This window comes from Hippopotamus amphibius, chromosome 15 (genome assembly GCF_030028045.1).
Source record: "Hippopotamus amphibius kiboko isolate mHipAmp2 chromosome 15, mHipAmp2.hap2, whole genome shotgun sequence".
Classification (NCBI taxonomy): domain Eukaryota; kingdom Metazoa; phylum Chordata; class Mammalia; order Artiodactyla; family Hippopotamidae; genus Hippopotamus; species Hippopotamus amphibius.
In genome coordinates, this window is record NC_080200.1 from 15979818 (window position 1) to 16004723 (window position 24906).

At 58.3% G+C, this 24906-nt stretch overlaps 2 protein-coding genes across 11 annotated transcripts in view; both read right to left on the bottom strand.

Moving 5' to 3' along the window:
* The window catches only part of KCNN1 (potassium calcium-activated channel subfamily N member 1), a 41298-nt gene extending 26730 nt beyond the window's left edge, over window positions 1-14568 (bottom strand). For 3 of the 9 annotated variants that reach the window (XR_009049183.1, XM_057708880.1, XM_057708873.1), the window contains exon 1: window positions 6031-7766. Coding sequence is in view for 4 of the 9 variants with exons in the window: in XM_057708880.1 (XP_057564863.1) it covers window positions 6031-6303 (273 nt within the window). In the remaining 5 variants the exon portion in view is untranslated. The other 6 variants (XM_057708877.1, XM_057708876.1, XM_057708879.1 and 3 more) reach the window with 6 other exon arrangements.
* Window positions 14569-14606: 38 nt separating this feature from the next.
* On the bottom strand, window positions 14607-24872 carry CCDC124 (coiled-coil domain containing 124). 2 transcript variants are annotated; one of them, XM_057708883.1, is made up of 5 exons: window positions 24833-24872; window positions 19975-20144; window positions 15858-16047; window positions 15197-15311; window positions 14607-15061 (listed from the first exon to the last, which is right to left on the bottom strand). In XM_057708883.1, exons 2-5 carry the CDS (start codon window positions 20131-20133, stop codon window positions 14854-14856), a joined length of 672 nt encoding a protein of 223 aa, XP_057564866.1. In that variant the 5' UTR covers window positions 20134-20144; window positions 24833-24872; the 3' UTR covers window positions 14607-14853. The 2 variants fall into 2 exon arrangements, with proteins under 2 accessions (XP_057564866.1, XP_057564865.1); XM_057708882.1 differs by lacking the exon at window positions 24833-24872 and adding an exon at window positions 24559-24782.
* Window positions 24873-24906: the final 34 nt, after the last annotated feature.

A 24906-nucleotide genomic window follows, 5' to 3' on the forward strand; every position in this document is an offset into this window, starting at 1 on the left:
CTGCCCCAAACCGCATCTCACTCCGGGACATGCCTCCGTCGGTGCCCCTGTCCATCCCACTCAAGTACCTGCGGGACTCGGCTCGGGCGGACGGACGAGGCTGGAGGGAAGAGGGTCCCGCGCGACCGTGGACCCCCTGGCGGGAGCCGGGGCCGGGGTCGCGGTCGGGGCGGGCAGCAGCGGGCGGGCGCAAGGCCCCGGGGCGGTGGGGCCGGGGGCGGCGGCAGCGTGCGCATCCCCGGCCGCCCTGTCCATGGGCCCGGCCGGGGGGGCGAGCGCCCGCCCGGGCCGGGAGAGGAGGGGGCGGTGCGACGCCGGCGGCGCCGCCGATTGGCCAAGCCCGGGTTGGCACCGCCCCCGGCGACCCCGCAAGCCCCGCCTCCATTTAAAGATCCCTCATTCCCTAGTTCCCACTTCGCCCCCCAGCGCGCGGCTGGTCCTCAAACTCACCCTCTCGCCCCTGCGCGACGGAGAGGATCTTAGCGAAGCGGAAACTCCCGACCTCGACAGCCTCTGAGAACTAACCACCCCTCCTCCAAAATCAGGTCCCCAAACTCCAGCCACCTCTCAACATTTGCGCGCCTGGGGGCTGATCACACCACGCACTTACTGAGGGGACAGCTTTGTAAAGTGACCGGACATCTCCCTCCTGAAATGACCTCATCAAACGTCCCCTCCGTGTTGGGGGAGGCTTGGGGGTGGGGAGGTAGGATGTTGGCAGGTAGAAGGTGCCTCGGAGCTGGATATGGGGGCTTCCAGGGGTGGAGGGGTTGCCTGTTGTGGCAAGGGTCATCTTCTTTGGAAGGAGAGGGCCACTCAGACTTATTAGCCCCCTCCCCCCGTCCTAATTCCCCAAACCAATGCCAGGATGGCAGGGCAGCAGGAGACTACTTTGGGAGTCCCCCAAATGGTGCCCCTTTCTCCTGGCACTGAAGATGCCCCTTGGATAACATTCATTCAATGTTAATGGCAGCTCAGAGGAGCCTTGGGGACTGGAAGGTGGGGAGCCCTTACCTCCTCCTTTTCCAGGCAGCCTCACCCTGTCCCCACCCTGTCACCCTGTCACCTAGGTGACTGAGTCTGACTCCGTCCTCCCCAGCCCGGGGGCTCCTCAGGGCAGCAGCTTCCTCCCATCTCTCTCCCAGCTCCGCACCTCCCCACCCCCGCCCCCATCTGTTTTCTTCCTGGCCCTGAGCTTTGGACCAGGTCAGAAACATCTGATTGCTCCTCACTGCCTGAGGGCAGCTGATCTGTTTTGTTTCTTCTGTGGTCCCCAGAAAAGAGCTGGGCTGAATGAATGAATGAGTGGACAGCTGCTTGGGTGGGGGGTAGGCCCATGGGCCAGTGATGGCGGTGAGGCTCAGCACAGCCAGGTGATAGCCAGGGGTCAGCAGATGGGACTCCTGTTCCCTCCTCTCGAGAGCCTCTTCTTTATCCCAGCCTGCCGGGGACACCCTGAGGAAGGCCTAGCCGTGGTGACAGTGCGCAGGTCTGTGATAGTTGCGAAGTCGAGGCCTGGAGACCACCCATACCCTGCTGTGTCCACAGGGGCTCCAGGAGTGGGGTTGTGGGAACATAAAGGGATGCATTCTAAACCACGCTCCCCGCTGCATCCCCCCATCCACTCACCAGCCCTCCATCCCAGGCCTCCTCAGACTCCCCTCAGCTCATTCCAGGCCTTTGCACTTGCTGTTCCTTTGCCTGGGCCACCAGGGGCTCTTTCTAAAGCACAACAGTGACGGAACCACCCACATCTCCCTCAGGGTCTGGCACACATCCCTGTGCCACATTCAAGGCCCTGGCCCCTGACAGCCTGAGCCTGCCCCTGTATGGGTTCCTGCCCCATGAGAAGCATTCTCAACGTGGCTATGGGTTGCTCGGGCTGCACAGACTGCTGTAGCGTCCCTGCAGAATCTGATGCTTTCTGAATTCAAGTCCAACAGGTAAACGACCAGAAATTCACAAAAGCATCACAGAAAAGCATTCACCACAGCCCCCCAAGGCCCCTCCAGCCCTCCCACCCTAACCAGGCCCTGCAGACTCTGCGTCTACCTTCTCTCTCTGGAAAGATCCCTATTTCCCCTTTGGGCTTGCCTGCCCTGAGGAATCAGGGACCTCCTTCAAGGAGCTGATTTTAGGATAGTCAATCTGGTGAGCGATCACCTCCTGCCCAAGTTGGCCCTGCTGTCTGCTGGAATCTCACCCCTCTGAGGCAAGGGTGGAATTGGAGGATAGAGGTTGAGGGTGGATGAAGGTGGAGCTATGGGTGGGGTATACCTGAGTCTCCATTCCAGACAAAGCCTCTCAACAGCCCACAGTTGGCTGGAAGGGACCTGAGGCACACACAAATGAACTTCAGCTGGGAGGCCCTTGGGACTCAGCCCCAGGAAATGACCTACAGACTGGTGAAGGGGCGGAGGCTAAACACATAGCCCTCCAGGTGCCTGAGGGCTGCACCACAAGTTCAGGGCAGTGGCCGTGGGTCTGGGTGCAGGAAACCTGGGGGAACCTCACTGGAACTGAAGGACTCAGAGGCAGTGGCCTGAACAGGGGCGGACTGGCAACCTCCCCCCTCACAGCTTTCTGTGAATTTCTGTGCATTTACAGAAATCTCAGACCCATCCTGGGTCTCAGGGATGACTGCCTGGAAGGAGGCAGGACCCTGAGTCCCCTGTGAATGTGGGGATGGCAGGGTGGGGAAGGTATTCACTCACTCTCATTCATTCATTCATCCACACATTCATTCATTCACATACCCACCGAGCTCCTTCTCTAAGTCTGATGCTGGGGTTGCAGAGTCTGAGACTGATACAACGCGTTCCCCTTGGAGCGGATCTTCTAGAGGAAAGGAACAAACCTCTCCACGTAAAGGACTAGGAAAGCTTCCACACAAAAGCTTTGGAAAAGGATCCCATGAAGTCTAGATAAATAGGAACGGGGATGGGAGTCTTTAACTAGCGTGGTTAGGGGAGGCCTCTCGGAAGAGGAAACGTTTGAAAGGGGGCCATCCCTAGAAGAGCTGGAGAAGGGTGCACCTGGCGGAGGGCACTGCAAGGGCAAAGGCGCTGAGGTGAGACTGAGGAGGGTGTGTTGGAGGAAGAGAAGGGAGCAGTAGGGCTAAAGCGAAGGAGTAAATGGTGTGGGGCGAGTCACAGAGGCGGGCAGGGGACCCACTCACAGGGCTGTGTTGGGAGGACCCCGAGCAGAGCAAAAGTCACAGCCAGTTAAGCCCCCTAGCATCCTGTGAACTGTGGGGGCAGGAAGGGGCAACCCAGAGGGCTTGTTCCTGGGCTCTCTAGTATTCAGGGACCTGGAGAAGCTTCATGTATTCTATTGGCATTTATCGAGCACCTCCTGTATGCAGGGCTTGCACCCTGAGGTGGGGATACTGTGGGGACGAGGACACACAAAACCCCCCAAACTCACGGATTCAGGCCAGCAGACACGGTAAGACTTTGCATCAATAAATAAAGACAATTGGCCCTTGCAGATGGTTCAGAGGGGAAACGAGGCCAGGGAGGGGTGGGAAAGGACCGCGCCTGGCATCCCTGGGTCCTCGCCACGGGCAGCCCACGGAGGAGCCCGCAGTCCCTACTCTGGAGGAGGAGGTGAAAGCCTGGGGGTGACATGCAGGCAGGGAATCGGCTCTGTCATTAGCACGGAGTTCCCACAAGCAGCCAAGGTCTGGGAGACCCTGCCACATCTACCAGGGGACCTGCCCTGGGGCTGTCTTGTTCATTCAGCTGGCGGTGGCATCCCTGCTCCAGACACTAGCCTCCCCTCCCTCCCCACACTCAAGCTGGAAGGCTCCAGACTAACTCTTCCTCCCCAGCGACTCCCACATCCAATGGGACCCCAGATCTGTCCATCCTCACCCTAAATTCACTCCAGGCCACCCCTCTGTCCGCATCCCTACAGCCCTCGCCTTGGCACAAGGGATAGAGGGCAAAGACTTGATTCCGAAGCACAGTGACCTGCTGCGTGGGTGTTCTGGTTTGAACAGTTTCCCCCCAAGATTCCAGTCCATCCAGGACCTCCGAATGTCACTTACTTGGTCACACAGATGTAGTTAAATTAAGATGGGGCCATACTGGATTAGGGTGGGTGCTAATCCGATGACTGGTATTCTTATAAGACCACTGAAGACACAGACAGATGCACAGGGCAGACGACCACGTGAAGACAAAGGCAGAGACTGAAGTGATGCAGCCACAAGCCGAGGAATATCTAGAGCCACCAGAGACTGGAAGAGACCTCTCCCAGAGCATCCGGAGGGAGTGCGGCCCCACCCACACCCAGATTTCAGACTGCTGGCCTCCAAAATGTGACAGAACACATTTCTGTTGTTTTAAGCCCACCAGCTTAATGGTCATTTGTTACAGCAGCCCCTGGAAACTCATACCGTGGTCATGGGCAAGGGACTGTCCCTCTCTGAGCCTCAGTTTCTTCAGCAGGGCAATGAGAGCCCTCCAAGGGCAGGGGGAGGGGCTAGGGAGGTAATTCCCATTCAACGTGCTAGGCATAGCGTGATGGCTGACTGGAGGCTCCCAGTTGCTACTGGCCTGATCATGACCTGGACCATTTCAAAAGCTCCTTCCTGGCCCCTTAGGCTCCAGTCCAGTCTCTGCCAGGCCCCCAGAGGGATCCTTCCTTGCTAAAATATGATCATGTCGCTGCTAATTCTGAGTGCTTCAGTGGCTCCCTGTGGCCCTCACGGCATCTGTATGATTAGATCCTGGGCATGGCTCCAGTTGGCTACTGGCAAACTCCTATTCACCCTTCAAGACCCAGCTCAAAGAGCAACAACACCTCCCCCAGGCTGCCTTCCTAGATTTCCCCAGGCACAATGAATCCCTCCTTCCCCAGGGTGCCTCAGCATCAGGCAGAAAGCTGGCCGCAAACAGTTCATCCTCCATGCCCAGCTCAGTCCCAGAATCTGCCCACTTTTCTCTAACCCTGAGGCCCCAACCTGGTCCCAGCCCAGCTGACTACTCAGATGCCCCTTTGGCCTCCCCTCTGGTCTTCTGTCACTTCCTGTCATGCCCTGATAGTCCTTGTTCTCCACGGCAGCCACAGGGGCTTTTGAAAATCATAAACCAGGCTAGTCTCTGATCTGCTCACACACCCTCCATGGCTCCCCATTGTTCTGCAGTTTCCTCCTTCACCTCAGCCCCTGCCTGCAGAACCCTCTACCCTCACCTTCCTCCTCTCTCCCCTTTGCTCCTTCTGTTCCAGCCACACCAGCCTCCTCACTGTTCCTCAGACATGCCAAGCTTGTTTCCACCTCAGGACCTTTGCACATGCTGTTCCCTCTGCCTGGTATGCTGCTCTCCCAGCTCTTGCCTGGCTGGTGACTCCTCCTCTTTCAGGTCTCAGCGGATGGTCGGCTCCCTGGAGAGGTCCCTATGTCCAGCTACGGGAGCCTGCCCTACGCCCCAGGCATTCTCTAATACGTGTCCGTGTTTTATTTTCCTCCCAGCACATATCACAAGGGCAGATCTGGCCCTGCCTCAGTCCTCACTGTGTTCCCAGCGCCCAGCCCAGAGCCTGGCATACCGTAACTACTTAGTCTTTGTTGCTTGACTAAATGACCCCACACACCTGGGACAGGCACTTTTGTCCTCTCCACTTCGGCAGCTCACTGCTGACCCCAGAATGTCTGTCAACATTCGCAGGAGAAAGAAGCAAAGGAGCTGCTCGCCAAAGGTTGTCTCCAGGGATTGAGACTACGGGATCTGGGTGGTGGAGACTGTAGGGCCCCCCCAACCCAGTTCAACTCCCTCCTCTGGCTGTGTGACTCCTGGTGAATCACCGAGTCTCTCTGAGCAGATTCCCTACCACCAGTGATCAGTGAAAGCGGACAGTGACTCTCTAGGGGGCTCTAGAGCACACAGTCATTGTAATTATTATTATTATTATATGATTAGTATTATTTCAAAGGTTGGCACTTTAATCTTAAGTCACCAGTTTTTCTTTCCAACTCCTGGTCCCCCCACCCCCAAAGGTGACCTGAGTTTGCAATTCACTCACCCTGGGGTGCAGGGGTCTTCCAGATGAGGTACCACCAAAGGGCCTGTCCCCTTTAGTCCCCGCTGGGCTACAACTTGGCTGGCAGGGGGCTCTGGCCACTTTTCTTTCTCCCTCGACCTGTAAGGACCAGACGTGGGTTGTGGGGTGGAGGCGGGGCCCCAGGAGGGCGGGGGGGCAGACAGCTCCCAGACTGCAATGGTCTTTAGAACAGATCTGCGCTCTGACAAGCTGGGTTACCTTGCAAGTTTTAGGGAAACTTAGGATCAGTGGCATTATCTGCCCAGGAGAGCTCTGTTTCCTCCCGCATGCCCCTGGGTCTTCCTCTCCCCCGCCCCCACCATGCCCCCACCAATTCCTTCACCACAGGGAGGGTGGGTGAGGCTGGGATGGGCTGGTGTAAGGATAAAGGAGTCAGGAATGCCGGGCTTTACCAGTTCTATTCTTGGCTGCCCTTAAATCCTGTCCTGTCTGCAGCTGCCCTGGCTACTGTAGCTCCCCCATGGTATCTGTTGTCTATACAGGGCTGTTTTCAGAATCCCCATATGAGCACAGTACCCAGGTCCTGTCCTGGAGGACAGGGCAGAAGGGGACACAGGGCAGGCCCATGGTGAGAGGGGTGGGGGAGACCCCAGAATGGGACCAAAGTGAAAACTCAGCCAGCCGTGAACATCACAGCTGCCCTTTCTTTTGCTAGGGGTCTGGGATGGAGGCCAACAGCCACCTGCATGGCTCAGGGGCTGCCTGTTCTAGCCACGGTGACTTTGGAGCTGACTCTGGCCCAGTAGGGCAGGGGGACTGTCGAAGGTCAACCAGCGGGTGCGTGAATCAGAGCGGAGATTATTCTACCGGCTCACAATGTTTGGCTTGTCCATCTGGAATCCCCTCTTCCTCCCAGGGATTTCCTTCGAGGTCTTGGGCCGGCTTGGGGAGGGAGGCTGGGGGCATGAGAGACCAGGGAGCCAAAAGGAAGGAGCCAGGTTGGGGTTGGGGGGTGGTGAGTCTTCCCCATTCAGTCCTGTCTGGGCTTCTAGCAGGCCGGAGAGACTTGGGGAGAGTGAGGGAAACCCTCCTCCAGTTCCAGGGCCCTCAGACAGGGCCCTCACACCTGTGGTTAAACGCAGGGAGTGGAGGACCCTAGAGCGGACACCATCCACTAGGTTCTAAGGTTAGTGAGACACAAACCCAGCTCTGCTCCTGCCCAGCTGCGTGACCTTGGCTAAATGCTAACCCTCTCTGGGCCTCTCTCCCTGTCAACGGGGATGGGGGTAGCAGAAGAAGCTTAGGGAAGAGAGAAGAGCTCCAAAGAGCAGGAGCTCAAACGCACAGTAGGCTGGCAGGAGGGGGGGTTCCCTTCCACTCTGCAGCAAGGCCAGCCGGGGAATCCCTGACACACACTGGGAGAGAAAGGCCTGGGGGGAGGGGGAGGTAATGGGGAGGGGGCAGTGGGACCAGTCCTTCCCCCCCACACACTGAGGGCGGCGAGGGAGGGTCCCCATGTCTCCACCCTCACCTCCGTGGGAGGATGTCTCCGCATCCCCAAATCCGGGAGCGGGAGCCCCCTTCTCCAGGGGTTGGGGGCCCTGGAGCTGACTCGGGGCTTGGTGTTGGGGAGGGGGTGATGGAAGGGGTTTCCTTTCCTCCCGCAGCTCCCCCTTTGAATTCCCCGAGTCGGGCAAACCCAGACCCATACTCCCACCGAGGAGAGGGGGAGCGCCGCTGAGACCTCCACCCTGTAACCCACCCCCTCTACTGCCTACTCACCGGCCGGAGTCGGCCGCAGCAGCTGGAGCCCCAGCGCCTGGCCCGAGCGCGAAGACAAGTGCACCGCCGGGCAAGGGCGTGTGAGCCGGGGAGGGTGTGCGCGCGCCGCCGCAGAGCTGACCCCCTCCCCGCCGTTCTGGGCCCCGCCCCGCCGCCCGGGGAGGGGGCGCCCACCGCGCAGAGGGAGAGGCAGCCGGCGGCGGCCACCGCGCGACCCCCTCCCCCGCCACGCTGCTCCAGAAGTGGGGGGCGGGAATCCCCGTCCTGGTCTCGCGCAAGCCCCCTCCCCGCAGGGGCGTGCCAGCAAATCTCCGAGGATGCTCAAAGAGCCAGGGGGACCCTCTGCCGCCGCTGGCCCGCGGCGCTTCTTTTGTAGCTGGGGAAACTGAGACCCAGAGAGGGGGAGCCCCTGGCCAGGGCCCAGAGACCCAGCAGCACGGAATACGGCTGACCCCCACTCTGGGGGCCGCTCCCGGGGTCCGGGGAAGGAGCAGAGGCCAGGGAGACAGAGGAAGGCAATTAAGCTCCCCTCCCACACACACCCTGAGTGGGGCCTGGGAGTTACAGGGGGAACGCAGGGGGTTCGGGCAGCTGGTGATTTTGCCCGGGCTGGAAGGTCCCAGTGAGGAAGGGGGCGGGGGGACCCGGGGAAGTCAGAAAACAAACCACAGAAAACTTCTCCGTGTTATTGTTGCGTCGTGATGTCCTGATGTCCGCCCTCTTCCCGCATGGTTCCGGGACCCCGCCGAACGTGAAGGCAGAGGCCTGGATGGCAGGGTTTGTGAAGGTCACTCTGCCAAATTAGAACAATGCGGCTCCCAGGTCTGGGTCACTAGGGGGTGGGGGATGGAGTCTAGGGTTCAGCCCTCCGATGACCTTGGCTCTGCTCAGGCCCCTCTCCGAGTCTGTTTCTCGGAGTGTCTGGATTGGACAGCGCCCACCTCTGGGGTCCCTCCAGCTCCCCCGAGTCTAGGGCTGCCGGCTACGTTTTGCTGGTCTCCTCTAGCTCTCCCCCTTACCTCCAGGAAGCGTAGCGCCCTCCCAGATCACTGTCTTCCCCCTCTTCGCCCCCTGCCCCCCTTGCTCCGCCCGCCCCGTCTCTGAACCCCACCCCCAACCCTCCTGCCTCGGCCTGGGGCGAGGGGGATTTCCTCCTAGGAGCCAGAAGGCTTCTACGAGCTTCCATCCTTTTTTTTGTTGTTTTTTTCCCCTCTTTTCTTCCATTCATTCTAAAAATAGCCCTCGCCCTCCACCCCCCACCCCCCACCCCCACCCCCGGCCGGGAGCGTCTTGTGAAAGGTAATGCGCTCCCGGGCGGGGTCCTGAGGCGGGGATTCCGCGGTGCGGGTGGGGCTGGGGGAGGCAGACCGCGGGGGCGGGTGGGGGGCGACTGGGAACGCTTTCTCCCCGCTCCCTCGATGTGTGTAAGCCGCGCTCAGAGGGAGCCGCCAGCGCGACCGTGACCATGTGGAGAGGGAAAGAGAACAAAGCGGCAGGGGGCCTCCGGGGTCTGCAGTGTGGAGGCAGAGACGGGGAGGGCTGCGGGAAGCGCGGGGACTCGACAGAGGAGGGGCCTCACCCAGCACCTTCCTGGGGGTGACTTCCAGCCCGTGGGGGGATGCTGAGGCCCTTGAGAGGGAGAGTCGGGAGCCAGTGGTGACAGGGCACGCATCATTTGGGGTGTCCCCCGGCTTGAACCCCCACAATTGCCCTGCAGGTCCCCCAGAACGTCCCCTCCTAGTCCCGCAGCTTATTTGTCCCGTGTCTCCCCACGGTTCCTTCTCTGTGATGCAGCTGCAGAATTCCATCCTCACCCATGTGACTGACTGGTCATGTCCTGCCCCACATTACAGGCAACCTCCTCCTTGAACCAAGAGGAGGATCCTGACTGGCTCCCTCCCAAAAGGGCCACGTGGTCTGGCCCCCACTTCCCTTTACCCCAGCCTTTCAGCTGTCACCCTGTCCAGCCTCGGGGCCTTTGCATCTGCTGTTCCTACTTCCAGAATCACCCTTTCCCCGCTCTCCTCACCTCCTATTGTCTTTCAGAAGCTGGGTCCAATGTCACCTCCTGCCTAGAGTCCTTCCTTATCTGGGAATATCACCCTACTTTACTGTCCTCAATTCCTGGTGGAAGTGGTCTGTTCACTTATGCACCCCCAGGGGAATGGGGGGCCCGGTGAAACTTGGGCCAGGCTGATGAGAGGAGGGGGCCAACTCTGACCCAGCACCACCCCACTCGCTGCCCCAGAAAGCACCCGTAGGACATGGCACAAAAGATCCAGGACCTGATTCTGCAGGGGCGTCGCCTAGAACAGTGAAACTCGAAACAAAGGGGCTCAAATGTTCCCCATCTGAGGACTGCATAGCCCATTGCCAGAATAACATGCCCCTGGGAAAAATGACCCACGGGGCCTAGTTTCTGGCCTGCTGAACAGAAGCCAGGCCGGGAGGTGCAACTGAGTGTCCCAGATGGCAAATACGAAGAGCAAAGATGAGAAGTGGGGAGAGGGGGAGGCAGTGGGGGGCAGGCCAGTGGCCCTCAGGGGCTGACCTTTCCTGTTATTAGCTTTCCCATAATGTTTTATTATCTTAATACTTTCTGAAACCCAAGGGGAGGATAAAAGGAAAATTGCTTTGTTGGAGAGTACAAAAGCTCAGAGAGGGTGTGTGTCCCTAAGGGATGGAAAAATGCAGCTGTCCCTGTTGAAAAATCAAATACTCCCCCCAAAACTGCCTTCATAAAATTACCCTCCAATGTTTTTCCGAGTATCTACTATACGCTTATGTGCCCAGAGATTGAGAGGGAGCCTGGAGTAGGAGTTTCCTGGGTCGCAGGCTTAGAGTAAGGAACCCAGGAGGTTCCAGGAGAAGGAGGTGATAGCAGCTGGGATGGGTGGGGGCATTATGTCACCTCAGCAGGGCCAGGCCCCAAGGCAGAGGGTTTGAAGGGGCTATGGGGGTTTGAGAGACAGAGACAGAGAGAGACATAGACAGAGAGAAAGAGAGAGAGGGACCCTGAAGGTGCCTTTGTGCATTTCACTGCCTGGCCAGGTCCACCTCAGGGTGGTGTTTGATGCCAGGAAGATGGGAGATGGCATGGGAGGGCACCAGTATGCAGGGCTGTGGCACACCAGGCAGGTGAGAGACAAAGGCATCATCTGAGAGATCCCAGTGGCTTTCAGAAAGAAAGGCTCAAGGGACAGGCAAAGGAAGAGTGTGGGGAGGGAGGAGAGGGAAGTGGTTCGACCAAGATTAGGGCTGCCAGTAAAAACAGTGCACGGAATGAGACAAACAAAATAAAATTATTCATTGCTTAACTAAAAGTCAAGTTTAACTGGTATGTCCTGTATCTTTTTTTTTTTTCCCCTCTAAATCTGGAGATCTTAGACTCAGACTTCCTGGCTCAGCAAACCTGAGGTTTGCTGGTTAGGGGGTGTACTGAAGGTGTCCGTCCTCTCCCCCAGTCACCCCTACACCTCACCGTGTTCTCTTCAATAAGCTTCTCTTTGTTTCCCTCATATTGTCCGTGCCCTTTAACTGCTCCCCAAGTTCCTCCTCCCTGCCTTCCTTTTCCTGTCGTCCCCCTCCCTCTACTCTCTCCCTCATTACCCCCTCCTCTGACCTCCTCCTGTGCCCCTCTCCCCCCACCCCCACCCTGTCCCGTTTCCCCCTACCTTCTCCGGCACCCACTCCGCCTCCTCTTTCCACCACCATCCTCCCCTGTCTCACAGCCCCTCTCTCCGCGCTCACCCCCTTCCCTGGCGCCCACCTTCTCCAAGCCTCCCCACACACCGCGCCCCCCATCGATCCCCCAGGCGCACGAAGGGGAACCCCGGCCGCAGGCGCGGAGCCCAACGCAGGCGCAGAGCCGCCCGGCTTCCCCGAGGCTGCCGCCGCCCCCGCACTGCGGCCCGCGCGCCCGGTTGCCAAGGCGACGGCGAGGGCCGGAGCAGGAACGTGGGGAAGACCCCACTCTCGCTAGCTCCCCCGCCCACGCCTCAGCGAACCCCACTCCAGTTTAAGCCGGTTTCCCCGCCCCGCCCCCAGTGCGCACTGCGGCAGGTGAGGATTCCCGGGCCCACAGGGCGGGGGTCGGGCGGGGGGGGGGGGTCGACGCATGCGCGCCGGGCGCGGCTTTCCCTCCCCGACTCGCGCGCGACGGGAAAGCCCTGGCGCTGTGGAGACAACCCCCGCGCAGGCGCAGTGAGTGTCCGGCGTCCCCGCGGCCCCGCCCGGTCGTCAAGGCAACACGCGCGGGGAGGGCCGGGAGCGCACGGAACTCCCGTCTCACGCCCCCTCCCGCGCACTGCGGCGAAACCGGGGATTCCCTGCCGCCTGCGCGCATGCGCGAGCCTGGGATTCCGCGGGGGTGGGGCCAGAAAAAGAGAAGAGGCTTTTCTTTGAAACAGAATAATCGTTATTACCGTCGTTTTTATGTCTGAGGAATGAAGGCGGTCCTCTCAGCGCCTGTCGAGTTTTACCTTCACTCCCTTGGCCTACCAGTCGTCCCCCTACACTTCCCCAGCAGAGCTTGCCACGCGCAGCTCCGGCACTCTTCCTACTCTCTGCTCACACACCAGCCCTAGCTCCGCGGCGCCCTGGGGTGACGTCCCATTCATCACCCCATTCTTCATACTGGCGTCCAAGGCCCTGCACGCTCGGCTGGCTTCTTCCCTCTGGTTAATCACCACTGGTCCCCAACGTTCCCTTATCCTTGGCCACAAACACCCCAGCGTGGCCACTGTAGGAGTTTCCTTTGCTAAGCTCTTCTTCGGGGTCTGCCCTTCCTAGGCACCATCTCATTGATTCTCGAGACGGCCTAGGGTTAGATACTGTTTTCAGTCCTATTTTATATAGGAGGAAAGAGGCTCAGACCCATTAAGGCCCTGGCCTAAGGCCCCCAGAGGTAAGAGGCAAAGGCCCAATTCTGGGCCCCACCTCCACCCTGCTGGCTCACCAACAGTCTGGGTCCTTCCTGGCTACGTGACACAGGCAGATGATTTCGTTTCCCCATCTAGAAAGAGGATTAATATAACACAGGGCTGTCCCCGGGGACAGTGAAATGACTTTACCATGTGCTAGGCCCCTAGGGCCCAGCATCCAGTAGGTGCTTCTCACAGCTGGTCCAGTCGCCCCACTTCCTGGTGAGGACTCTGCTCACTGGCACCCACTGTAGGACTCCTTCCTTCTGTCTCACCCGTGGGGCACGGGGGTCTTCCTGCACCACTCACATGCCCTCTAGTCCTTGTCTCAGAGTTGGCTTCTGGGGAAATCCCCAAACTAAGCCAATGCTCAATGTATGTCGCTTAGGTTTTATGTCAGCTACCATTAGTTTCAGGCACCGGCCATGCTGCACGTCAGCTGTATTCGATTGTTATGGCGCCCCCTCTTGGCTGCGTCGGGTCTTTGTTGCTCCACCCCTGCTTTCTCTAGTTGTGGAGAGCCGGGGCTACTCTTGGTTGTGGTGCACTGGCTTCTCAGTGCGGTGGCTTCTCTTGTTGCAGAGGACAGGCTCTAGGCGCACGGGCTTCAGTAGTTGTAGCACATGGGCTCAGTAGTTTTGGCGCATGGGCTTGTTGCTCTGTGGCATGTGGAATCTTCCTGGACCAGGGATTGAACATGTGTCCCCTGCATCTGCAGGCGAATTCTTAACCACTGTGCCACCTGGGAAGTCCTGGCGCCCCCCTCTCTTAAACAGGAGTTGTGACCTGCAGGCCTCTGCACGTGTGGTTCCTTCAGCCTTTTCTGTCCCTTGTCTGCTGTGGAGAACTCCCATCCTTCAAGGCCCATCCTCCATGAAGGCTTTTACCTCTCTACTTCTGGGCAGACCCTGGCTCCCTTAGGCTCGGACAGCCCTGACCCCACACAGCTGGGGACAACGTCTGTGAAGATCTGCATCTGAGACTTGACATCTGGGAGAACAGCATTCTTGGCAGGAAGAACCAACAGGGCATAGGCCCTGACGGGGAACAAGTCTACTGTGTTGGGGAAATTGAGAACAAGGAGATGGCCGGCCTGGAGCTGCGGGGGGTGGGGGTGGGGGCGAACAGGGGGATGGGGGCAGGCTTGTGAGTGCAGGCTGGGTGTCACTTGGATGGGAGCCCATAGCAGTGACCTGGTAAATGCGTGGACCCCGCCCCAGACACTTGGGCCCATCTCCCAGCTGCCCTTCCTCTTTACTGACTCCCTCAGGCCAACTAAGCTCTAGGAAGCCAGAACCAAGTTGAGATCTCACCCAGCCCTTCCCAGACACCCGGCCTCCGATGGGACACTCATGCCTACCTGTATCTGCCTGCCCACTCCAGTCTCCACGCCCTTGCCTGCCCAGTACCCTGCCTCTGTGATGGAATGTGACTCATCTCCCACTAAGGCCTGCTCTAAAGAAATCCTCCACCGGGAGCCTACCCAGGACGCGACCCAGATGCCTCCCGTGTTGAAATCGCAGCAGAGCAGCCTGCATCGCCTGACCCAGGCACAGCATGTGACCTGGCTGCTGACTCTGAACCAGAATCTCAGGATGCCAACAACTCGCCTCCAGCTCTCCTCCGGTTCTGCCTCTTAAGTGCTGTGTGACCCAGAGCCAGTGCCTCAATGTCTCTGAGCTACCCCTGGCAAGGCTTCCAGGGGATGATGGTACAGGTCTCTCACTGGACAACTGGCCCAGCCAGGAGCTGAGCACAGCTCTCAGCTAGCCTGCTACAACAGGAGCGCTGCTGGGCGCCCCGTCTTCTCTGGCTTGTGGCCCATGCATTCCCCCTCATTCCAGCCCTCCTCTCCCACCGCCCACTCACCCATCTGCCCAGGGAGATTTCAAGCGCACAGTGCCTCACCAACCGCCTTTATTAGGCACTCAGCCCCAGGACTTCGGCGCGCGGGAAGGGCCAGGGGTGTCACCGGATCAGGGACCCTCTGGCGGGAGGTGTGGCCAGTGATGCCTCCTAGCCCCCAGAACACCCGCTGTGGCCCCCAGACATCTCTGTAACTCTCGGAGCTGACCCAGCGGGAGAGCGTGTGAGGTCGCGACCCTTCTCCGCCCGCGGGGCGGCTCCCCCAGTTCCAGGCTCACTTGGGGGTGTTGAAGGGCACGGCTCGCTGGTTCATGGGGTTGTCCGGAGAACGCAGCCACTCCTTCTTGAGCATCTGCTTCAGCTGGGACAGCCGCATGTTGGGGTTTTCTTGCTTGAGCCGTGGCAGCTGCGCCTCCTCGAAGGCCGTGAAGGCTGCCCGCATTCGGCGCTCGGGATGTCTGTCTGCCGCCTCCTCCGCCACGCTGGTGAAGACGCTGGCGTCAGGTGGGGCTGGGGCGCGGTCCGCCCCGCCCCCACGGGCCTAGCCCCACCCCGGAGGCTCAAGCCCCGCCCTGGGCCCCAAGCCCCACCCCAAAGACCTACGCCCGGCTCCGAACCTGAGCACTGCGATGGCATCCTCGATGGTGCGCGCCTCCACGCTGCCCTCCTCAAGCACGCGGCGGTTCACGTTCTCCTCCAACGGCACCTCCAAGTGGCTCTTGGCTTTCTCGGCTGGGGGCGGGGGCGGCCGGGAGTCAGAGACATACGCAGAGATGCAGAGTTCCAGGGAGATGAGAGACACCGTAGGGGAAGAAGCAGGGGAGAAAGGGAAGCAGGCAGGCAGAGAAGGATAGGGGGAGGATGGAAATGTGACTTGAGTGGGGGAACACCCCCCCCCCGCCCAGTCCTACCTTCGGGGTGAGCCGGTCCTGCCCGCCCAGCCCCCAGCCCTCTAACATCCTGCAGCCCACCACTCAGGAGGCACCTGAGTTTGTGGCTGCTGTCTCCTCACCTCGGGGCACCACGTTAGCCGTGGGGACCCCGGGGGCGCACAAGCCACGGTCAGGTGCAGAGGAAGTAATTACACACGTGTGTCCCTATGCCTTCTGTGCCCAGAGCCAGGCCTGCCGAAACGCCGCCCACCTACCCTTCCCCTTGCAGAGCCCAGGCAGCTTCTCTGGAGGTAAGGAGGGGGCCTTGGACTCAGTCCAGGGGGTGGGCCCATTGCCGACTGCTTATCGGGTGAAAGGGCAGCTCCAGAGTGGGCTGAGGTCCCACCTGGTTCTGGGGCTTCCTTGTGCTGATGGTCTCGGCGGAGCGTCTCCTCAATCTGGGCGCGGGTGACCTTGCTGGACGCGGCCACCCGGGGGCCCTTGCCGCCCTTGAGCTTTGAGTCCTCCTCCTCCAGCAGCCGCTGCGTCTCCTTCTTGCGCTCCAGCTGCTCCAGGCGCCGCTTCTCCTTCTCCTCCTGAGGGGTGGGGAGTCAGGTATGGACCCCGCCCCACCCGCATGGGGTCCGCTTCACATCTCAACCAGTGTGGATGCAGGCCCTGCTGTGTGTTAGACCCCGTGCTGGGTGTAGGGGACGCTGCTGGGAGCACGGTGGGCCTACCTGGGGGCTTCCATCCTCTATGCCTAGGGAACAACAGGGACCCCTGGCCAAGGCAGTGGGTGGGTGGCTCTTGAAGAAAAAGTGCTACCTAGGCTGGAGGAGGAGCCAGCCAGGAAGAGGGCTGGGGGAGAGGAGAGTCCTTAGTGGTGGGTGCAAAGGTCCTGAGGCAGGAACCACCTAGCATGACAAAGGCACAGCACAGAGGCTGGTGTGGCTGGAGTGGGGAGGGGACGTGTGGAGGGGGAAGAGGTGGGGAGGTCAGAGGTGGGACCACGGGGAGCCTCAAGGGCATGGGAAGGGGTTTGTACTGGATTCTGAAGGCGACAGGAGCCACTGGAGGGTCTGGACCCATTTGCCAGCTGGGACAATGGCTCTGCCTTTATGGGCCAGGAGACCTTGGGGAGGCACCGTCGAAGTGCTCTCAGCTGAGTGTCACAGGGGCTGGAACTCATCCCAACTTGGCTCCCCAGGCAGGCCCTGATGCCAGCTGGTTGAGGGGACATGTGACCTGTAGGACTTGTCCTTGGCCGCTGCCCCTCCACGGCTCCAGGGACAGAGCGAGGTTCTGGTTCATTTGTAGTGCAGTGCGGCCACACGCCTGGAATATTCTGCTGCCGCCCACCCAGCACCCCCACAGGGCCCTGCACTGCAGGCACCCCCCACCTGCCCACTCACTGCCTGCAACTCTGCCATCTGCCTTCCATGCTTCGGGGATGGTCCCTACGCCTGCAGCGCCCCCCATGACAGGGCTAAATGCCCCCAGAAGAGGGGTTCCTGAGGACATGTACTGGACCTCTGATCTCCAACCTGCCTGCATGATAGGAAAGAAGGGGGTTAAAGGTCAAGGTTGTCTGGGCACAGCTGCTGGGCTTCCACGCCTGGGGGTAGGGCCACTGTGCTCTGAGTCTCAGTTCCCCCATCAGTCAGAGGTAACGTCCTCCTGAGGCTCCCTAACTGCTGCACGGCGCATGTACCACCCATGTTCACCCTGTCTACAGCACGGCCCTGCCTCAGGGCCTTTGCACTAGCTGTTCTCCCCCACTGGAGTGCCATTGCCAGCCTCCTTTCCTGGTTAACCCCACCTCATCCTGAGCTCCTGGCTCCCCATTCACCTGCTCTACCACACGGCTCTTTCCTGTGTTCCACAGATCCTTGTTTTCTAGTCTTCTGATTACCTGGTTCATCCCAGAGGCTGGAAGCAGGCCCTGGCCTAGCACACAGTAGGTGCTTACGTAAAAGTGTACTGGATATATGAATGAATGAGTTCCAGAAGGCTCCAATAACTCGGGAAGGACATGCAGAAAGTGGCCATTGGTCTCTAGGGACATGGGACTGAGGCGGGAACAGGAGCATTTATACTTTGACATTTAGCAGAATTTTTTGAAAAAGTCACTCGCCGTTTTTTAAAAAGGGCAGTTAGCAATTGGCAGCATCTGGTGATGGAAGAAGGATGAGGCCAGTGGCGGAATATTCTGGAGCCATCAAAAATGAGCCTCATAAATAATCGAGATGGAACCCAGGGAGTCACGCGCCCATCATCAAGCTGCTTAATATGGAACAAATGGAGACAAAATGCCAACTTCCGGGCAGGGTGATGAATTATGGCCCAGCCCGAGGCTGATGCCTGACAGCTGGGAGAAATCTGGCTGTGGAATCCCATTTAATGGAGGACGTGGCCTTTAGTGTACCAAAAGACCCTTGGGTGAGACAAGCCTTTGGTGTACTATGGGCAGGGGGTGCTGTTTTTTTAGTGGTTTGGAACAAATGTGGATTCGGTTTTTTTTCCCATAGAAACAATATTTTTTTAAAGCAGCTGTCACGTAAGGAAAGAAAGAGGGACCATGTGTGCTGTGTAGACTGTGGGCACCCCCTCACCCATCAGCAGGAAGAGGTAAACAAAACCCAGAAAGCCACCCAATGGGGAAGAAGAACCATCAGTAGCTCCATGGAAAACACCCAGGAGGAAAACTTCCCTGGTGGTCCAGTGGCTAAGACTCCACGCTCCCAATGCAGGGGGCCCAGGTTTGATCCCTGGTCAGGGAACTAGATCCCACATGCTGCAACTAAAGATCCTGCATGCCGCAACTAAGGCCAAATAAAATTGTTTAAAACAAACAAAGCCACTCAGGAGGGGGAATTCCCTGGTGGTCTAGTGGTTGGGATTCGGCACTTTCATTGCTGTGGCCTGGGTTCAATCCCTGCAGAGCAGCCAAAAAAACAAAACAAAAACCCATTTTGGGGGGTGGATGCCTAGGAGGGGTATGGGGCCTGGGAATGTTCCAGAGAGCAGGGGTTGGCAAAGTAGGGCCCTCCACCTGTTTTGGTAAAGTTTTACTCTATTTGTATACAGTGGCTTTGTGCTACAGCAACGGGGTCAAGTAGCTTTGAAAGCCCATCTGGCCCCTACTGCCTGACGACCTCTTGCCCTGTGTGTTCTTCCAGGTGTGTGCTACACAGGTGAGCGGAGAGGCAAATGGTCCCTGGGCGACACCCCTGGGGCACGGATGCTTGCAAGGCCGTAAGTCAATCTTCATCACAAACCAGAAGGCAGACCGCTGGCTTTGGCCAGCACCAGCCCGGCTCCAACCCCCCCGCCGCCACAGCCCTGCGACCTGGGCTTCCTGCCTTGTCTGTACCTCAGTTTCCTCATCTGGAGGATGGGGATAACCCCGAGAGCCAAGATGCAGGCCTGGGGAGGGTTCCTGGGGCCCTGGGCTGGGCTGCTGCCTCTGGGACTGTGGAAAGGTCTCTGGCTTTTCTGTAAGGATAATGGATCCTGGGCAGACATTAGTTTTCCTTTTGGCTTTTCAGTGTTCCTATACTGTCAAAATGTTGACAGTCAAAAAGCAAATTTAAAGACCTCCGTGGACCCAATGCAATATTGGGGTGGTCGAGGGCAAGGAACCAGTGATATTCAATTCCAACTAAACACACGGCAGGATCTAGCCCTGCACAGAAACACAATGGGAGAAACTCACAAAAGTGCCCGGGCGCCCCCTGAACTGGGCATGTGGGGGTGGAGTGTCACCACTGCTATTCCAGAACCTTTATCAGCCCCAGCTGGAGCCTCTCACCAGCCCAGGGGACTAGGAGAAGCGGCTGAGAATGGTTTCTGGTGCCACCTAGTGGGCCAAGCAGGTCAGCATCGGCCCTGAACCACTCCCCAGACACCAATTAATCACCCACTGTGTGCCTGGCACTGGTGCCCAGCAGGAGACATCCAACCGTCCTTGCCCTCTTTTGTGTTTTTAAAAACACCTGGAAGAGCCTGCAGGCCCCAGGTCAGCAGGTCAGCAACGGGATCTATCAGTGTGTCTCAGCCCCAGCACTGCTGAGGTCAGGCTGGCTCCCTCTGCTGCGGGGCCGTCCTGTGCACTGCTGGGTGTCGAGTAGCATCCTGGGCCTCTGCCCACCACATGCCAGTAGCACCCTCCAGCCACCAGCCGTGACAACTAAAACTGTCTCCAGATGTTTCCGAGTGTCTCCTGGGTGCAGAACTGCTCCAGGGTGAGGTACTGCCAGTCTAGCCCAACCCTGGCATCACACGAAGGAGAGAAACGAGCCCGTGGAGGGCTTCCATTCCCTAAATGTGCCAAATCCTGGCCACCCCAGGGCTGTTGCACAAGACTTTGCCGCGGCTTCTGCCTCCCTCCTTTCCCTTGCCCCACGTCCAGTGCCTCCTCATCCTTCAGGCTAAAGACCCAGGGGCCTCTCACCACCTTCTACTGTGTTGACCACCCGCCCTGCCCATGGCGGGGGCGTGGGAGCCCAGGGCTCACTCACCTTGCGCTGCTCCTTCCTCATGACGTGTTTGTCCTCGTCCTTCCAGTAGGCATCCTCCAGCTCCTTCTGCTTCTTGGCATCAGCTGCTGCCTTGGCCTCAGCCCTCCGTGCCCGGGCCGCTGCCGACTTGGTGTTCTCGCCCTGGAACTTCTTGGGCATCCCTCAGCAGGCTGTGAGAGGAAGGCAGGGAACAGTGAGTCGGGGGGCATCCACCCTCTGTAGCCCCAGACTCACATCTGTGCAGCCACGACTGCCCTGGGGCCTCAAGAGCTCTGTCTATAAAAGAAGGGCTTTGGAGCTATTTATCTCTCTTTAAAAAAAAAAATCTACTGAGGTGAATTTCACATAATACAAAATGAACCATCTTCAAATGCACGATTCAGTGGCATTTAGCACATTCACAGTGTTGTACAACCATCACCTCTGTCTAGTTCCAGAACACTTCCAAAGGAGACTATTAGTAGTCACTCCCCTTCCTCCCTCCCCCAGCAACCACTGGTCTAATTTCTGTCTCTATGGATTTGCCTGTTCTGGACTTCTTTCACTCAGCATCATGTTTTCAAGGTTCATCCATGTTTGAGCACATGTCAGTGCTTCATTCCTTTTTATGTCTGAACAATATTCCTTTTTTTGGATGGACCACATTTTGTTTCTCCATCATGTTGCTGTAGATCCCTGCGGGCCAGTCTGTGTGTAGGCCCTCCCACTCTGCCATCTACGAGGCCTCAGTCCCCTGGCCCCACCGCCCTGAGGCCGAATCCCCTGCCCTCTGGGTAAGCAGCTGCCGTGAACTGTTCCCCATGACCCAGCCCAGGCACGCACAGCCAGGAGATGTTATAACATCGTACAGCTGCTGTCCAGTGGGCACCTGGTCTGAGTCCCACGCCGGGGCTGGGGAAATGACGATACACTCAAATGGGAAGTGCCATCCTCCCCACACCCGATCCCCTACTAAACATTTTATATGGCTCAACGTCACTGAATGCTCTCAAAGCCTTAAACACAGGGACTGTCCTTATTCCCTTTTGAAGGTGGGGAAATCAAGGTACCTGGCCAAGTTGCACAGGGCTGAGCCTGGAGTCTCACCTCCAAAGCCTGCCTTTCAGGTGAGGAAGGGAAGCCGAGAAATTAAGAGGACCCCTGCTACACACACACGCCCCAGCGTGCTGACTGGGGACAAAAGCCTTCAGAGCTCTCTGGGCTTCAGTCTTCCTCATCTGGGAAATGGGCTGATGTTCCTCACTCCTAGGTTGTTCTCTCCCTGCTAAGAATCTCCAGCGCAGTCTCTTGCTGAACCTTGGAGAAGTAGGCCCAGCATCCAAGAATGAAGGGGAAAGGATGTGGGGGCCATCCTGACTCAGGACCACCAGGCAACCACCCCCCACTAATCTCCTAGTTGTGTGGTTTCTGGGGGAGGGGGCTCCCATCTCTGAGCCCTGTTGGAAACTAACCTCAGCTCCCATTTGCAGCAGTTGCGTGCACTGGGCTAAGTGCTTTACACATAGTGTCTCAGTGAATTCTCACAACCCTGGCAGGTGGCGGCCAAGCTGAGACCTGAAGGTTGGGTTAGAGGCAGTCCTGTGGGGATGAAGGGCAGAGGGCACAGGACGTGCAAAGACCCTGTGGCAGGAATGAGGCCATGCACCACAGGAAGCGTGGAGGCCGCTGAGTCCGGTGTGGGTGAGCGAGGGGGAAGGGGAGGGAAGAGAGTGGCAGGGTGTGAGGCTGACAGGGCTGGGTCTTAGGGGTAAGGAAGAGCAAGGATTTTATTCTCTGGGCACCAGGGAACTGTTAGATGGCTCTGAGCAGGGCATGAACATATTCTGATTTAGGCTGTCATGGGGGTGGGCGAGGGGTGAGGGAATTACGATGGTGCAATGGGCACAGCCAGAGGTTTGGAGTCAGACAGAGGTGGGCAGTAATAACTGCAACGCTGACTGACTGATGGAGTCTAACTCATGTCATCCCCAGGCAGCAGCGAGGCCACGTACTTTTCTCCCCATTTTACAGATGAAGAACCTGAGGCTCTGAGGGAGTAAGTGACATGCTCAGGGCCACACACTGGGTTAGTGGAGGGGCCTGGATTCCAACCCAGGTCTAGCCCCTCAGTCCCAACTTCGCCCTAACCATAGCCCCACCCCAGGGTCCCAGCTGGCCTCTCAGGGAACATCAAGGCAGATCAGGTCTCTGAGGTCACGGGTGCACCCTCATGTGACACACAAAGGCAGTCCCTCCAGGCTGAGACTGAGGAGTCCCATGGGGCAGGGCAAAGGGAGATCAGTGGACCTAGGAGACTCAGGGTTGAGTCCTGGCTCTGCATTCGTGTCTGAAATGCTCCCCTTAAGCCTCACTTTCCTCATACGAGAAGCAGGGTTGATTCCAGTCCCTCTCTGCACAGGATGCAAGAGCTGCCTCGGCAGGGCTGGATATGCCAACCTGATCCTGCATTCCTCCCAGCTGCTCCTGGGCCCCCTAAATCAAGCATTCATTCCTGAGCATCTACAATATACTCAACAGAAAACCTCATCTGGATTCCCTAGCAGAGCACTAAGAAGTGGGTCAGGTCACAGCCTAAGTTTCAGGTGAGGAAATCCCCTGAACCCCACCTCTCCCTCCATCTCCCTCATCACCCCATCTCCCCCTCCATCTCCCCCTCACTCTCTCAGCAGCAGCCACACTAGCCTCGTTGACTTTTTTCAAGCCTACAAAGTAGGTTCCCACCTCAGGGCCTTTGCACTTGCTGTGCCCACCACTTTCTCTCCTCTTTTTACCCAGTTAATTCCTATTTAAACTTCAGGGCCCAGCTCAGGTGTTGCCACCTCCAGGAAGCCTTCCTTGACACCTCTCCACCCCCCAACTCTCAGACCACAAACTTCTCTCTGAGGTACTTGTTTGGGTTGCTATCTATGTTCATTTATAGGATTCGACAAATGTCCATCTTCCCCACCAGGCTGGGAGCTACATGAGGGCAGGGCTGGGACTGCCTTGGTCAGTGCCCTACAGAGTAGTGGCTCAAAAAATGTTTTTCGCAAATGAATGAATAAGCATCTATTTCCAGGGTTCCCTCAGTATTTACTTCACACTTTGTGTTGTGTCCAAACTCAGCTTCTCACTTCTCTTCCCACTCACTTCCCTCTCCAGCCTCTGAGCCTTTGCTCTTGTTATGCCTTCACCTGACACACCCTCCTCTGTCCCCTCCTCCTGTGAAAACCCTGCCCACTCACAGCGACTCTGCCCCAGCATCCCCTCCTCATGTTGCTTAAGACCCCCGATTCCATCCCAAAGCCTGAGAGGGCTTTTTTGACCCCGCTTTCAGGCCAGGACTGAATATTTATGTCCCTCCAAAATGTATATTTTGAAGCCCAAACCCTCGATGTGACTGTATTCAGAGACAGGGCCGGTGAGGAGGTGATAAAGGTTACATGAGGTCGTCAGAGTGGGACCCTAATCGACTAGGGCTGGTGCCCCTATAAGAAGAGAAAAGGACACCAGAGCTTGCTTTCTCCACCATGTGAGGACACAGTGGGAAGGTGCCCATCTGCAAGTCAGGAAGAGAGCCTGCACCTGGAACCAAACTGGCTGTCACCCTGATCTCTAGACTTTCCAGCCTTCACAGCCATTAGCAAAGAAATTTCTGTTGTTTAAGCCAGGGGGGTCCCCAACCCCCGGGGTCTGTGGCCTGTTAGGAACCAGGCTGCACAGCAGGAGGTGAGCAGCGGCAAGCCTGCAAAGCTTCATTTGCCGCTCCCCCGTCGCTCGCAGCTCCCCGTCGCTCGCATTACCGCTTGAACCATCCCTCCCTCCCCCGTCCATGTAAAAATTGTCTTCCCTGGTGCCAAAAAGGTTGCAGACCGCTGCTTTAAGCCACCCAGTCGGTGGTATTTTGTTATGGCAGCCAGAGCTGACTAATACAAACAGCTTTTCTTCTCCGATGACACTCACAAACACACTTGGTTATTCAGTAAACATGCACGGAGGACCTAGTATGTGTGGGATGCTGGGGAAAGAGGCAGTGCTGATGGGCTTCCTGACAGAATGGGACTCCCGGGGCTGGTTGGGAGATAGACAATAAGAGTGGTAACTGCAGATCCGAGCTGTGATGGGGCCATGCAGACGCTGGGGAAGTCTGGAGGGGGTTTCTGACTCAGCCTAGGAAGGGGGTGTCAAAGGGCTTCCTGGAGGAGACTTCAAAGAAAAGGCCTAAGGGACTGGGGAGACCCAAGCAACCAGGGGTGTAGGGGAGGCAGACTGGGAAGAGGGGATTTGTATTCCAGGGTGATGGGAAAGTGCAGACGGCGCCAGAGCCCTCTGGGGTTGGTGAAGAGGTGAACTGGAGGATTGAGACAGAAGCATGGAGTTGAAGCAGGGGGTCTAAAGAGTGGCTTTGGCTAAGCAGAGGGTACACTTAGGAGGGAATCAAGACCCACGTGGTTGACTGGATGTGAAAGTAAGAGAGAGAATAAAAGATGAAATTCAACGCTGCCTCCACCTAGACGTCCTCCCGCTATCCCTTCTAGACTCCCCCAGCCCGTCGTCCCTCTCCCCAGAGCTGATCCTATTGCAAGAAGCCAGGGACGTCCGTACCCAGCTCTGTCACCCCCAAGCCTGTAAGCTGCTCAGAAGCAGGACCGGAGCAAGGTGGCCTCGAGCACGACGCTCTCCCTCTGGGTCTCAATCGTCCGCTCCGGGAAATCGGCAAAGCCCCCACGGGAGCCCTGAAGACTGGGGTCGGAAGTGCCTCTGTCTGTGAGCACCCCCATCTCCAGCCCTCCCGGGGAGGTGGTCCCAGGCCCAGCAGCCCCGCGGGGCCCACCCGCACCCCGCCCCTCGGCTCCGCCCGCGCCGCTGCCGCTCCTACCTCCTTTCCCCGGCGCCGGCCCGGTCGCGCTTCCGTGACGTCACCGCGGGGCTTGTGCGCGGAGGCTCCCTCCC